The sequence below is a fragment of the Crassostrea angulata genome, chromosome 1, assembly GCF_025612915.1.
Source record: "Crassostrea angulata isolate pt1a10 chromosome 1, ASM2561291v2, whole genome shotgun sequence".
Classification (NCBI taxonomy): Eukaryota; Metazoa; Mollusca; class Bivalvia; order Ostreida; family Ostreidae; genus Magallana; species Magallana angulata.
This window is the reverse complement of record NC_069111.1, coordinates 31,086,264-31,100,945: the sequence shown is the minus strand read 5'-3', so window position 1 is coordinate 31,100,945 and position 14,682 is coordinate 31,086,264. Positions and strand designations below refer to the sequence as shown.

Here is a 14,682-nt window from a genome sequence, read left to right as displayed (position 1 = left end):
GACCCTTCCTCTTTCTTATTTACATTAATGATATTGTTGAAAATATATGCAACCAAATAAGACTCTTTGAAGATGACACACCACTTTTTGTAGTAATTGATGATAATGATAATAATTCAGCTAAATCATTAACAGCTGATCTTGAAAAAATCAAACAGTGGTCTAATCAATGGCTGGTGGAGTTTAATCCAAACAAAACAATAAATGTTAACTTTTCCAGAAAGAAAAAAACCCATCCCCAGGTCTCTTTTGGTAACACTATAAACAATATTATCCAAAAAAATAATCATTGTCATTTAGGACTTACTTTGCAATCAAATGGGGGATGGTCACATCATATATCAAATATCTACGAAAAAGCATGCCAAAGATTGAACATGCTACGCATACTCAAATATAAAATAAATAGGGAATCTTTTATTAAAATTTACTTTGCATTTATTCGCCCTGTGTTAGAGTATGGTGATGTAGTCTGGGTCAATTGTACAGATGAACAAAGTAATTTATTGGAAAGTATACAGATTGAAGCTGCACGAATAATTACTGGTCTTAGACGAAACTCATCTAAACAATACCTATATCAGGAATTAGGCTGGGAAACACTTAAGAAACGTAGAAGTAACCATAAATTAATATTATTGTTCAAAATATTAAACAATTATACCCCTGAATACTTATCTAATATTGTTGGTGAATGTTTCCCCCCACATAATACCTACAATCTTCGAAACAATTTCATCTATCGCACACCTGTTGCAAGAACAATATCTTACTTCAATAGTTTTATACCATCTACAATTATATTGTGGAACAATCTACCTCAAAATACAAAAAATATAACTACAGTTTCAGCATTTAAGAACAGCCTCAAAAATATTAATAGTAAAAAACTGTATATGCATAAATTATTTAACCATGGCAAAAGATTAGAAAATATTTGGCATTGTCAGTTGAAAAATAACAGTAGTAACTTAAATGCTGACCTTTATTCACATCACCTTATTGCTTCTCCACTATGTCAGAAGTGCTTTCTTGAAGTGGAAGACTCTAAACATTATTTCTTACACTGTCCATCATATGCCTCCCAAAGAAAATCTCTATTTGATTATATGAACGACAATTCCATACCAATCACAATTAAGAATCTACTTTTTGGAAGTGATAAACTAACATTTCAAAATAACTTACTATTATTTGATAAAATTCATTTTTACATAAAAAGTACAAACAGATTTAAGTAAATGCATAGGTAAAAATGTACACATTGTATAAAAAATGTATCAAAATGGGTACCACTGACTTTCCTTACACTCCTTTTTTTTTCATTTTTTATTGCTTATTGTTCTCCCCCTCCCCCTCCCACCCCATCCCCTCAAACTTTCCATTTTTTTCTACTCTGTTATTAATTTTTGTTTTGTTTTTATTACATGTTTTTTCTTTTCTTTCTCATTTTTTCCCTACATTACATATTCTTTTTTATTTCCAACCTTAGCAATTAACCATTATTTTTCTATTTTTTTTATTTTCATTTTCCTATCATAAGCTATTTGTTTTGTTTATTTTTTTGCACTGTACCTACTTCCAATGCTATTTACAATATTAATCTATTATACAAAATTCCATTGCAATATATATGTATATATATATTATATATAATTATATAATTACTCATATTATACCTTGACTACAGGAGAGAACATAAATAGGCATTGTGCCTGCTGTTCAATCCATTTCAATGTATTTATATACTTAAATAAAATACTTATTAAATTAAATTAATAGAAATCAAAATCGATAAATAGTTCAGAATTTAAACATCAAAGACATAAAAAAAATTACCAAAAAATTCATATTTATAATAGCTTGTCGTAATAAGTCTGAATCATTTTGTTTTTTTGGTTTTTGGTGTTTCTTTCTATTAAGCATAGACGCACGGTCTCATTGCTGGAGACTTGTTTTTTTTCTAAGGCTAGAAATTGTACAAATCTTCCTTACCTAACCCAAAACGCTCAATAAATGCATTGCAATCTGATATTAATATAGGTATGAAATACATGTAGATATTAACGAGATAACTGTTAATTAAATTTACGCATGGAAAACGTTCAAAAGGCCTTGTTTGTTGAAAAATAATGAATTTTGCACGTATTGATTATCATTAATTGGAACCCCCCCTTTTCCAAATTGCTGGATCCGCCTCTGGTCAGAACTTATTGTCCTTCACTAATTATTAATCTAAAGTTATCAAATGACATATTATAATTTGGATTAACATTTTGTCCAGAACAAAAACACAAGATATTCAGTGTGGTGCTTTTATTTTTACTTATATTAAATCTTTGCTCCCAATGCGAAAGGAGAGTTTTTCTCTGTTTTTGGGTAGCCATTTTGGGTCACCTCTATTCTAGAAATTATGCATCATATATTGATCCTAACCATAAATTCAACTTTTATAATGCCAATTGAACTATCTTAAATAAAATAGTAATGGAAAAATTACATATTTACAGAGTTTAGTATGGAACTATATTTTGTGGCGGAAGCTTTTTACGAAGAAAATGAACATTTTTCATAACTCAGTTGTTTTAGAGTACCGTCACTTTAGCTTTTTTATTTTCAGTGCAAACAAAATTTCCAGATAGTTTGTGCAGTGGGATATATCTTCATTTTGTTACGAAAAACATAATTTTACAATTTTTCAATATTTCTGTCAACACATATTGGCAAATTTAACTTATATTTCATAAAAGTCAAGGAAGAATGAATCCCAATTTCTGCCCCGAATAAGCTTATTTCATCTCATTCTCAAATTTTACATAATGGACTCATACTTTTTGTTTTATTTTCTGAAATTTTAAGGTTTTTCTGACAAGTTTATCATAATTTCAATTTTGAGAAAAAGTTTGACACTTTTAAATAATTTCATTACATGTTGAATTGGTAATGGATAAAAACAGCGTGTTATCAGTGCAAAAAGGTAAAAATATCAATTAGGTGAAGAAGACCCCAAAATTTTGTTTTGAATTTTGGTTAAGTTATATGTGAAGATTTTTAAAAAATACTTTAGAATTTTTTTTTAAGACTTTTGATCGCAGGATCCAACGTACTTAATACAAGAGAATGGAAATTGAAATAAAAATAGATTGAAAGAAAACAACAAAGCTTGATTAACTTACATAGATGTACATTACATTAAAGTTAAATCTTTGATTAGATATGTCAATGTGCTGTCAATTCCGTTTTTATCAGGAAAGTAACATTTTTGCAAACACGTGACAGCTCAGACCACGTGATCAGTTGAGCACCCCTTTCAGCTTGGCGTGGACAGACAAAGAAGAAGACAAATATGCCCGGCGTAAGTACTGTATAAGTATTAATAATTTCATAAAGTTACTAGGTTAACTGCATTGATTTATTTGTAGATATATACGCAAGCATTACAAATTGCATCAAATGATTATGGTAAATATCCGTTTGCATCGTGTAATAAATTTGTAAAAGTTCTCGTCGCCATTTTGGAGGAATGTTGCTTGGCCATTTTGAATATATATAAGGTTGGAATGTGCAAATCATTTTTAGTTCAACCTGTATTATTAAGTGTATAACTGTAAATTTCCTCTTTCATAGTCAGTTTTTGAAAGTTTTGAGAAATTAAGTTAAGAAAGAAGAGAGTCGTTGTGAAGAATTCATAATTGCATTAGCGTCGCGGCGTGGCCTCGTTTTGCAAGACAAAGGCGGCCAGCAAGGAAGCTTAATCTAAAATGAAACAAGAGCAGTAAAAATTTCTAGCCAAAGTCTTGATATAGCAAGCTCATATGAATTTATATGCTTGAATATAAGCAAGCACTTGAATTTTATGTTCAGTTACCTTTGTAACGTTTTAAAGCAGCCAAGACCTTGACATTGTTCATCTATTTATAGTTTGGAGGTGGATTTGGTGGCGGTCGCGGAGGAGGTCGAGGTGGTGGTATGGGAGGTCGCGGTAGAGGAAGAAATCAAGGTGGTGACCCAGATGACCCTGAAGCAGAACAGTACAGGAAGCTGTTTATTGGAGGTCTGAGTTATGAGACCACCGACTCAACACTTAAATCCTACTTTGAAAAGTGGGGAACAATTACAGACTGTGTTGTCATGACAGATCCTCAAACAAAAAGGTAAAAAAAATTTAAAATTTAATCCAGGTAAGTGAATTTTTTTAAAACGAAAAGGAGACTTGTGGAAAAAAAAAAGGTTGAGTCAATATAACTATCGATATTTTTTTTTTTCTTAGATCAAGGGGTTTTGGTTTCATCACATATGAAAAAGTAGCCATGCTTGATGAATGCCAGGCTAACAGACCACACAAAATTGATGGCAGAGAAGTTGAAACAAAGAGAGCCATGCCTCGTGAGGTACACGCAGAACATGTTCTATACAGTGCATGTGCAGGGGTAATGATTTTTGAAAATTGTGATAATATGATGTTTACAGCAAACTTGCAGATGTCTTGTTTCCCTTCAGGAGTCAGGAAGATCGGAATCTCAGAAATCCAATGAAAAAATGTTTGTTGGAGGCCTTCGTGACACAACAACAGAAGACGATGTGAGGGAAGCATTCCAGGAGTACGGAAACATCAAAAACATTGAACTCATCAAAGACAAAGCAACAAACAAGACCAGGGGATTCTGTTTTGTCACTTTTGATGACTATGACCCCGTCGACAAATGTGTTTGTACGTAAACTTTAATATTATAGTGCATGTTTCTCATTTCATGGTAAAGATTATTGAAATATTTTTTTTGGAAGTTGATCAAATATTTGTTTTTCTTTGCAGTAAAAAAGAGGTTCAAAATCTGTGACAAAGATGTTGAAGTAAAGAAAGCTGAAAACAAAAATGAAGGTGGAGGTAGGAACTATTTTGCTTGTCATCCAAGTCATGGAATAAATTTTTACAAAAATAAAAGAAAATTGAAATTATATGTCATTTTGAAAGGTTAAAAGTAATTTGTAATTTTTTTCAGCAAAATTGGCTTTCTTGTTCTAGAAACATAATTGTGTTTTTTTGGTTTTTTTAAATATTGATACAGTGAATTAAAAGTATTAAAATATGTGTTTGGTTTTTCCAGGTCGCGGTGGCGGACCAGGTGGTCGTGGTGGTCGCGGGGGCGGACCTGGTGGTGGTAAACACTCAATTCTAACTATAGTCAATAGCAATTTGAAATTTGTTGAAACACCATCTTTATTTTATTATTGCTTTATCATCTCAAAAAAGGGTTTTTGACCAAAGAAATTTGTTGTAATTCCATCTTTTTTTAATCATTGCTTTATCATCTCCAAAAAAAGGGTTAAATTACAATGAATGTGTAAAGTGGATAAGTTAGGCAGTTAAATACTTTGTGCTAACAAGGCATATCATCGAAATTAAGATTAATATCTGTCTCGCAGGATGGAACCAGGGAGGTTTTAACCAAGGATTTAACCAAGGAGGTAAGAAAATATTTGGGAAAGAGTATTAACATTTAAAGACCTTGTTCACAAAAAAAAGTCGGAATAATGTAAATGCTATATCAAATACGGTTCTGTATTGCTATTAATTATCAAAGAGAAAAAGCTTTTAAGGCATATGAAGTAGAATTAGAGATAATTGGGAAATCTTTCTCCGCAGGTCCCTGGGGTCCCGGAGGTGGAAATATGGGTGGTGATGGCGGCTATCAGGGTAAACAACTTTTGTCTTTCTCTGTAGGTGGTGTGATAAATCCTGGCAGTGGAAACAGAAATATGTCTAATCACTGCTTATAGAGGAGAAGTCATCTCATCAGTATAAGGCATTGCTAAAAAAGATGTCTCCTTGAACTTGACTATTGTGTGTTTTCTCTTTCTGTAGGTGGCTACGGTGGAGGTGGCGGAGGATATGGTGGTGGTTATGGCAATAACCAGGGTGGTAACTGGGGTGGAAACCAGGGAGGCTACAATGAAGGATACGGAGGTGGATATGGAGGAGGACAAGGTAAACTATAGTGCAGAGTCCTTATGATACTCGATGTTATGAGTGATCCTCCATTTCTGTGTGTAAACCAGCCTTTATATTGTGTGGGATTGCCTCTGTCCGCCACCCTTCTTGGTATTAATCTCACACCTTTAAAGACCACTATGTAGTGCAAATCACAATTGTTTGTTATTCTGTACCAGTCTTTCTATAGGTTAGGTGAGCAAAAATCAAACAGTAAAATGTTTCTTGGGGGGATATGCAGACAGTAGCTAAGAATTGAATAATGTCTTCCATCAACTATTTCAGCTTGTGCTTATTTAAATAACTTTTATTGTCACAGAACAATGCATCAAAACCTCTTAAGCTGAATCTTGGGTATTTAACCTAATTTAATTGATGCCTTGTATTGTAGGTGGAGACTGGGGTGGAAACCAACAGTTTGGAACTGGCTACCAAAACAACTTTGGTGGTGGTGTAATGAAGGGCGGTGGCTATGGACAGAGAGGTCAGGGCCCGTATGGAGGAGGCAAGTGACATCCTTGTACCATACTGTTCACAGCGTTACACTAACATCTCGATCATGCTAGCTTTGATGCATTCTCATCATTCTATCATTATCTTGCTTTTTCGAATATTATCAAGTTAATTGCAGTGAAGGAAATTTCTTTAAAAAAATTAACTTGTAATCACCAACTTAATTTTTAAGTAGGAAAATGGAAGTCTTTAGCCGAGAATGTACTGGCATAATCGATATTGGAATTATTTAATTATTTTTCTTCGAGCTTTAATTAATTGTTGAAAGTTCTTTATTCCGGTTTTGATTGCTTCATCCTTTATCACAAGAAAATGTAATCAAGATTTTCCTTTTGGATCAAAATGTTTCAAATTTTCTTGTGACTAGAGGTTGAGTCATTTTGGTGTTTGACGCTGTAACGATATGTGGTCCAGGTGATAAACTGACAGCCTTGAGTTTGAATGTAGTCTATTCTGTAGAAATGTTGAAAAGTAGAAATGTAACTCTGTTGTAAAACAAAAAAAAATTAATAGATGATAAACATTTAAACTGAAAAGAAATATTTTAATTTGTTGTATGATTATACATGCAGCCATCATGTGTTTCTCGAATGGTGTTGTTCACAAATGTGCATGATTCCTTGTTTTATTAGAATATTGTCATCTAGATTCTTTGTCCAAATTTTTTGTATTACTGTTATTTGGTTCTATCTGTTTTTCTCCCAATGTTTCTACTTACAAACTAGTTATTTGTATCATAAAACTGAGATTTTTAAAATTATTTATTTAAAGAACTTATAAACTCATAAGTGAACTAATAATTCAGTATTTTAAAAGAGTATCAAAACATTATTATTAATTTTTTTTGATTATTTAAAATTTGTAATATGATGAAGATTGAAAAAAATGAATGATATGAGTTTAAGTGTATGTAGGTAGCACATGTTTCCTTACTGTGTGTATTTACAGGTCCTGGAGGTTATGGCGGCGGTGGCTATGGTGGTGGTGGAGGAGGTGGCGGCGGCGGTGGTTATGGTGGAAACCGTCGTTGATCATATCTCTCATCATATTGTGTATCACTGTAAGTATACTGGGGTTCCACTCGGGTGGCTTCTCTGCCATTCTGATATTTTCATAAAAATCAATTCAAAAGAAAAAAATATTCATCTTTTATCAGTGGGAAATAATAAGGTAGAAAATTGTAGTATTTGATTCAGTTCAATATTTAGGTTTTGATAATAGTCCTTGTGTGAATATAATCATGTTATCACTTGCGTGTAGAAATTTTACTGTTTATTGCTCTTAGATTATGTTAATATTTCTATTTTCTTGCATATTATATATAGGCAGGGTATAAGTGTGATAAATCCAGAGGAAATATTAGGAAGCAAACTGGAATATAATTGTAGCCATCAGGAATATATTCTGCCCTAGACCAGAGTGTCCAGCTAAATAAGTGATTTGTTATCATGGGATTAAGCAGCTTAAGCTCACAGGATTTTATTCTCAGCGCAAATGGAAGAAAACCCTTAACACCAGACTACTAAATAGATGTTAGTCAAAAGCTATACTCCCATAGCTTTAGCATAGTGATAAAATTATGAACCTGGAGATATGAAGGAATAACACAATCCTGGTATTAGAAACAGTCTAAGTAGAAGAAATTTCTCATCTAAGTAGTGAAGTCTGTTACAATCCACTTTGTCATTATCAAGGCAGCTCACAAACTTAAGTTTGCATAGCTAATGATTCCTTTCATCAGCAGAGCTCACAGTCTAGAGGGAAATTTCTGTCAAAAAGAAAAGTTTATACCCTCAGTGATACACATTTTATTATGTCTTTTATTAAAATCGTCTTTTGATATGTCACCGATCATTTCTTTAAAAGAAGTGGTATATGTTGTCTTCATTTTGTCATTTTATTGTCCTATCATGAGTTGATTGTGAGAACTAAAATAAATAAGAAATTTTATATACAATGCATCTATTAGTGTTCCATTTCTCTTACAAAGAAAAGGCGTGATTTAATGAGCCATTCAATAAAAACAGCTGTTAAAAGTTAGCTTATATTAGCTATTTTACCAAACTGCAGTGCAAGTAGGCTTTCGCCAGAGATAACTCCTACGATTCCAAGAGGTAGAATAAAAAGCAAAGTTATTGAATAGCTCAGTCAGTATGTCATTTTCATAGGGTCAGTGCCATACTAGAGACGTAAACATTTGGGCGTGTGTAATTGAAAAAATAAGTTGGCAAATGATGTTGAATTACATAAACATACCATTCTGAATGCAAAGCCACAAACGATTTTTTTTTCTATTTATTAGTTAAATTATATAATTCAAGCTCTTTTTAAAAAAAAAATAATGCTTGATATTATTTTTCGAAAAAAAAATTTGAGGTGCATGACTATGCAAGCGGTATTGAGTAGAAAAATAAGGGGGGGGTTTTGTGTCGTGATAACGCATGTATTTTGTAGAGAGATAAAGTTTTTGTGAATTGGCTACACAAACAGTATTGTTCACGAAGATAAAGGTTGTTTTGTTTGTTGGGTTGTTTTTTTTAAGTAAAACGCCATCGACAAAGGTCGCAAAATGTATTTTTAGATTCTTGATAACGGTGATATTACTTCAGACTGACTAAGTCTATCGTTACTTGCATGTTTCCTTACTAATAAAGATTTTTTGTGTTATATATTGATAATGTGTATCGTTATTTCTACTATAAACTTTATATATATATTGAACGACTCTTTGATAACTGTAGCGCACTGGCACTGACCCTGACCTGATATAGATAGTAAATGTTTGTGTCTGTATGTATGTATATCGTAAAATACTCCAGCTAGTGATAATACACCGGAAGTGATGATAGGAAGCAGACGATCCAGCAATAGGTGATAGGTCTGTAGGCCTAGTAAGTTAAGGAAGGTAGGCAGTTTGTATTTTCGATAAATGGGAGGGAAGCTTGTGTATTGAGGGGTTAGATTACTACAGGGAATTATTGGGGAAAGTTGCAAGAGTAAGTCGCTAACGTGATAGTTTAAAGAAGTGCAATATAATGCTTGAATTTTATTGTAGCAGTTGGGTTGAAAGAGACGATGGTTAAATCGTTTTGTATGATTGCAGAAGACGAGTAGACGTCGCTGTTTTCCAGTAATGGACGGCATATGATGGTGACGATTCGGAGATCGAACCGATCAGTAAAGGGTGAGCTGCTACATAGAGTGTTGATTCAATGCTTTCCGTTATTTATGAATAAGGATTGAATCCTTTTTTTAGTATTATTAGATGACAAAATACAGTCGGGTGATCAAATCCAATAAAGCACGAAAGGATTCATGATGGATTTGATCACGGACAGTCGTATTTTATCACAGCATAATATTCAAAGAATGATTTTATTTCTTATAAAATTAAAATACATTGTAAACATTCCAAATAAGTATATTGAAATATGAATTGTATTGGACTATACGTACACTATTCGTAGTGTCGGTAACATGTAAGTTGACCAAAATATGCCCATTGTTCAAAAGTGGCTTTTTTAACTTGCAGACGTGCGTCCCAGAGAAAAGCACGGTGGTGAAGATTTCATGAAAACAGGAATGAAGACGAGGAAGTTCTTGAAATTCTGTGTATCTGAAATAATTTGGTGAATAAAAAAGATTTTGCCTCAAATGTATAGCTGAGTTTATTTACCTGTTTTATGGCGAAAACGGACTTAAATAAGTCAAGAGATAGTGTATCACAATTTTGAAAGTTGTTAAGCGGGTTTTATTCCGTCGCGGTGTGCGAGATTATCAAAATAAAATGCCCAAGCAATTCATAAAAATCGGTTTTGAAAGGTTTGCTCAATCAATGTATAAAAAATCCAATTTTTTGGCAAAGTAATACATAACCGTTACCAAAGACAGACCTCTTTTTTTCTTTGGCTTGTCAAGATTTTTTTTAAAAAAGTCTAACCCCCCCCCCCCCCCCCCCCCCGGTCTTGAGGCGATTACATTTACGCCGTTTAAACGATCTTGGGATCTTTCGCCAGTAAAGAGTTTTTTGTCTATAATTTATGGTACAAATAATTTTGAAGCGCATGCTTCTAAGTTTTGGGAGTCCGTTATTCAAGTTTTTATATTCGTATACAGATTACTTTGAGTTAACTTTATATGTATCAGTCGGCGTGAACGCGCGCGGTAAAGCATTTCGGGGTTTACATTTCTTTGGCTTTTTTTAGACATTTAAAACTTCGAAGAATGGACAGGCACGTAGCATCGTTTTTAATAGTTTGGGGAGGGGGGGGGGGGGAGGGGTCATCCAAAAAATCTTGACAAGCCAATAAAAACATTCAAAAATTCGTTGGGGGGGGGGGGGGGGGGGGGTAGTATAAAACTCCAATGCCACTCTTAATTTCCTTATTGTTATTTCAATTTTTTGCCTAGTCCCCAAAAAGTGGGAGGGGGGGGGGGGGGCAACTCCATGATAATTAAATTTTTCTCAAAAATGGTTGCTGCGAGAAAATTGATGCTATGTGCTTGAGGGACATTTCAATTCGGTGTTGCTCTAAGAAATTCCATGTTGTGTTAAATCAGCGAAGTTGATGCATACGGTTCAACTTATTTACAATGTACTTGTCTAAACATAAATTAGATTAAAGAGTTCCAACGCACACTCATACCTTATAGAACTCAATGCGACAATGTATGTCATCTTTAAATTTTTAGCACTTGGTAATTATAAATGTTTGTATAACTGCAATTTATCTTTTTGAAATATTTCATTTTATGTTTCTAAAGAACATTATTTTGTTATTTCTAAAAGAAATGTATGAGTTTGCTATGACGGTCAATTCTTTACGTCGAATATGAATTCACAAATATGAATTCTGTATTTTCAAATACCGATCTAACTATTAAAATTATTTTGGCTTTAGCTAGTTATCGAATGCAATTACAAACTTATTTATATGTCAATACTTGTATGGTAATTATTTTTGCATTGAATGCATGACTGACTCATTGAAAAGAAAAGTTTCTTCTCTTCACAACCTAACATTTATTTCCTTTATGCATTCGAAAACATTCATAATAATGTTAATTAGGTTTGCATGTTCTAATATGTGTTAATCAGCTAGTCTGGTCAACCAGCGCATTTTCATATTTGGTTCTCAGACCAAAGAAATTAATGACGTCGGGCTAACGTCGTGATAAAAATATAGACGTCGCGCACGGTGTTGGTGTTAAAATGTCCTTTCAGGGTGCGCGCACAGTATTTGAGTATTTTTAAAAACAAAAATTTGGACATATGTAATTTTATTTACCGATCTGTTCGAATGTATACGGGCTTCAACAAAACATGTAATAAAATGTAGGATTTTTTTTTTATATTTCATAAACCGGTGTTAAAACCTGAAAATTTTTCTAGAAATGACATGTAGATAGGTAACACTTTTTGGGTACATATCTCAAATAAACTACAATATCTCGGTGAAAATGTTTGGTGGACTAATTATTTTGATAATGTAACAGAAATACGTCATAACGTTTTTGACGTAATTTATGCCAGGAATCGACGCCGGATCAAAGAATTCCCAGAATGGAGTTGTAGATACGTATAAAATCCTCGAAAATGGCCAGGGCAAGATGAGTTAATTGCCAAAATATAAAATTGTGATTCAGGAACTTGCAATGATCTATTGAATTTTTTTTTAAATATATGACTTTTTTGATAAAAAGAAATTGTTTCTGTGTAAAATTTTCGTAATATATATTTTATAATAATTTAATTTTCAATAATAAATAAAATTCGTTATGCTGGAGTTTATTCAAGACACGTGTCACAAGAGATACATTTCACAGTCGAACGTTATGCGTAGCATGGCGATCATAAGTATCATGCCCATTAAAAAAAAATGTTGGCTATATTTCATAATAATAGAAATAATTTTAGAATGTGCATTTTCATAGGTTGTATAGCCATTAAAAAGAAGCAAATGTGTCCACAAATTTTCTTAATAGAAACATTTTAGAATGTCAACATGAAATGTCACACTTTCATAAAAACACAGTAAACTACATAAGCAATGAAAGAGAAAGTAACTTAGACACTTCTTTTAAAAAGTCGCGCAGAAAATTCACAAAAATGAATCGCAGTTAGAAATGTGCTTTTTCTCCCAAACAATTTGATGCCAAATATACAAGCATTGCGAATGAAAATGATTGATTTTTAGAAAAAAAATGATGTCAACATTATATGTCACGGGTACGTAAAATGACGCAAGGACTTAAACGTTACGGCATGCAGTATGTGTGCGGGGTTTTTTTCTTCATAAAACAGTTCTAGAGAAAATTATAAATAACTACAAATTATTTTGTGAAGAAAGTACCAAAGTATAATAATAAAATATAGGAATAATAACTTAAAGACAAAATTGATGATAAATATCTGAACTTTACCGGTCGAATTAATTTATTTTTACGAATAAGATATTGACGACATGGGTAAAATGACGCAATGACGTTAAACGTAATGTGACGATGAACATGTATTATGATTATTTCAACGGAATTTTTGACTGCTACACTACGAATTAACATTAATGAAGAAAAAAAGGAAACATAGAAGGGTAGAACAGACTCGGGAATGAAGGAGTTTTTAATATCATTTTTGAATCAAGAGCCATTCTTTATAATATATGACTAATTTCACAGGAAGTTCATTTAAAAATTTAGGAATAAGAATTGAAAGCTATGAGCGAATCACATGCTTTTGAACATTGATATTTCTTACAAATATTTATTTATATAACAGTTTTGAAATATAAAATCTCTTACATGTGGAAAAAAAATCAATGTAAAGGTTTTATTTTTTAGTTTATTTGTATGTTGTGGTTAATGAAATGTATCATTACGTTATGATAATGACGAGTGAAAATGACGTTTTTGACGTTTTTTTACGTTACCGAAATTAACACCAACACCGTGCGCGACGTCATTATAGGATTTTGTGAAATCTTTTAAATCTTTAAAGTTGTTTTACGAAAAATTGGCCGAGAACACATATTGATTTTTTTTTTATGAATTGATTCAAAATTATCTCTTCTGTTATTGTGTTAAGTAAAATTAAGTTCGTCTAAATCGTTTAAAAGTTTGGAGCATAGTTTTGAAATGCAGTTTTCGACTAAGATATGCATTTTACTATATATTTCATTGAAATGGCGTTGTTTGATTCTATCAGCGACACTGTGTTTGAATCACGATAACATTATTACTACGCAGACGAATCTCAAATAAATTTTAGAAATAAATCTCTGAAACCTATCGATCACGAGGACAAATTTTCAGGGTAGGTTTTCTCGCAAGCAGTAAACCCGCGAGCTACCTTTATAGCATTGTATAAAATAACACTCGAGAGAATTTTGCATTTATTGGATCAAGGAAGCATATCTAAAGGATACATGGACTACCCCAATCCCACCCCGTCAAAATCGGATGACCCTCGGGGTGGTTACAGCAAGTCAGTAACTCTCTCCACCGTATGGATAACTATGCGTAAACTGGTCCCCTGCTCACTATCCATACTGTAACTAAAAAGCCATTCCAAAACTCTTAATTGCATGAGAGTATCCCCCCCCCCGCCACTTGTTTCAGTAAAAGAACTTTTTATGACATGTTCCTCTTACTTTTTTTTTCTTTTTTCTTTTTAGTAATATTGTAATAAAGTTTTTAAAAAGAGAAACCTTGATTGTGTGGCAAAAATATCCTTCTTTGATAATAAAATGATATTTTGAAAATAATATTTTGAAGATCTATTTAATAAAATTTTGATGAAGCAAATGCCACTTTGTACCTTGCATTCCAAGTTAAGATATTCCACTCATCAATGTTCTTGTATCAAGAATTTCTTGAGAAGTGTATCATTGAGATCTGCATACAAAAAACACTTTAAAAAATACAATGATAATGGAAGGTCAGTATTCATTCCTCTGAGTTATGGCTAATTTAATTTGACCTTTTTGCACCTAAAATGCGATTTCAGCCTGATTAGGAGTTGTTGTCGGTATTTTTGATTAAGCAATTTGTTTTTCTTGCACAATGGTCACACTGAATAGAGGGATTACGGGAAAAAAAATGTAGGAAGCTGCATAAATTTTTGTTTGACCCTTTTGCACTTAAAATAGGCAATTCTTACAATAGTTACAATTTGATTTGAA

At 32.6% G+C, this 14,682-nt stretch overlaps 1 protein-coding gene across 11 annotated transcripts; it reads left to right on the top strand.

The window, feature by feature from the left end:
• Positions 1–3,274: 3,274 nt before the first annotated feature.
• On the top strand, positions 3,275–10,161 carry LOC128183337 (heterogeneous nuclear ribonucleoprotein A3-like). 11 transcript variants are annotated; one of them, XR_008243581.1, is made up of 13 exons: positions 3,275–3,355; positions 3,922–4,154; positions 4,271–4,391; positions 4,501–4,711; positions 4,814–4,885; positions 5,106–5,159; positions 5,425–5,466; positions 5,645–5,695; positions 5,864–5,986; positions 6,381–6,473; positions 7,451–7,562; positions 9,606–9,686; positions 10,035–10,161. XR_008243581.1 is itself a non-coding variant. In XM_052852319.1 (12 exons), the coding sequence occupies exons 1-11, from the start codon at positions 3,347–3,349 to the stop codon at positions 7,531–7,533; spliced, it is 1,110 nt and encodes a 369-aa protein (XP_052708279.1). In that variant the 5' UTR covers positions 3,275–3,346; the 3' UTR covers positions 7,534–7,562; positions 7,828–8,459. The 11 variants fall into 11 exon arrangements, 8 of the variants coding, with proteins under 8 accessions (XP_052708279.1, XP_052708288.1, XP_052708267.1 ...); XR_008243579.1 differs by having other exon boundaries at positions 6,381–6,494; XR_008243586.1 differs by lacking the exon at positions 6,381–6,473.
• Positions 10,162–14,682: the final 4,521 nt, after the last annotated feature.

Bases quoted from the DNA above. Each gene is read 5' to 3' on its own strand.
- LOC128183337 (XM_052852307.1), top strand. The intron at 5,467-5,644 runs GTAAGAAAATAT...CTTTCTCCGCAG, and splicing joins CCAAGGATTTAACCAAGGAG to GTCCCTGGGGTCCCGGAGGT. The intron at 5,696-5,863 runs GTAAACAACTTT...CTCTTTCTGTAG, and splicing joins TGGTGATGGCGGCTATCAGG to GTGGCTACGGTGGAGGTGGC.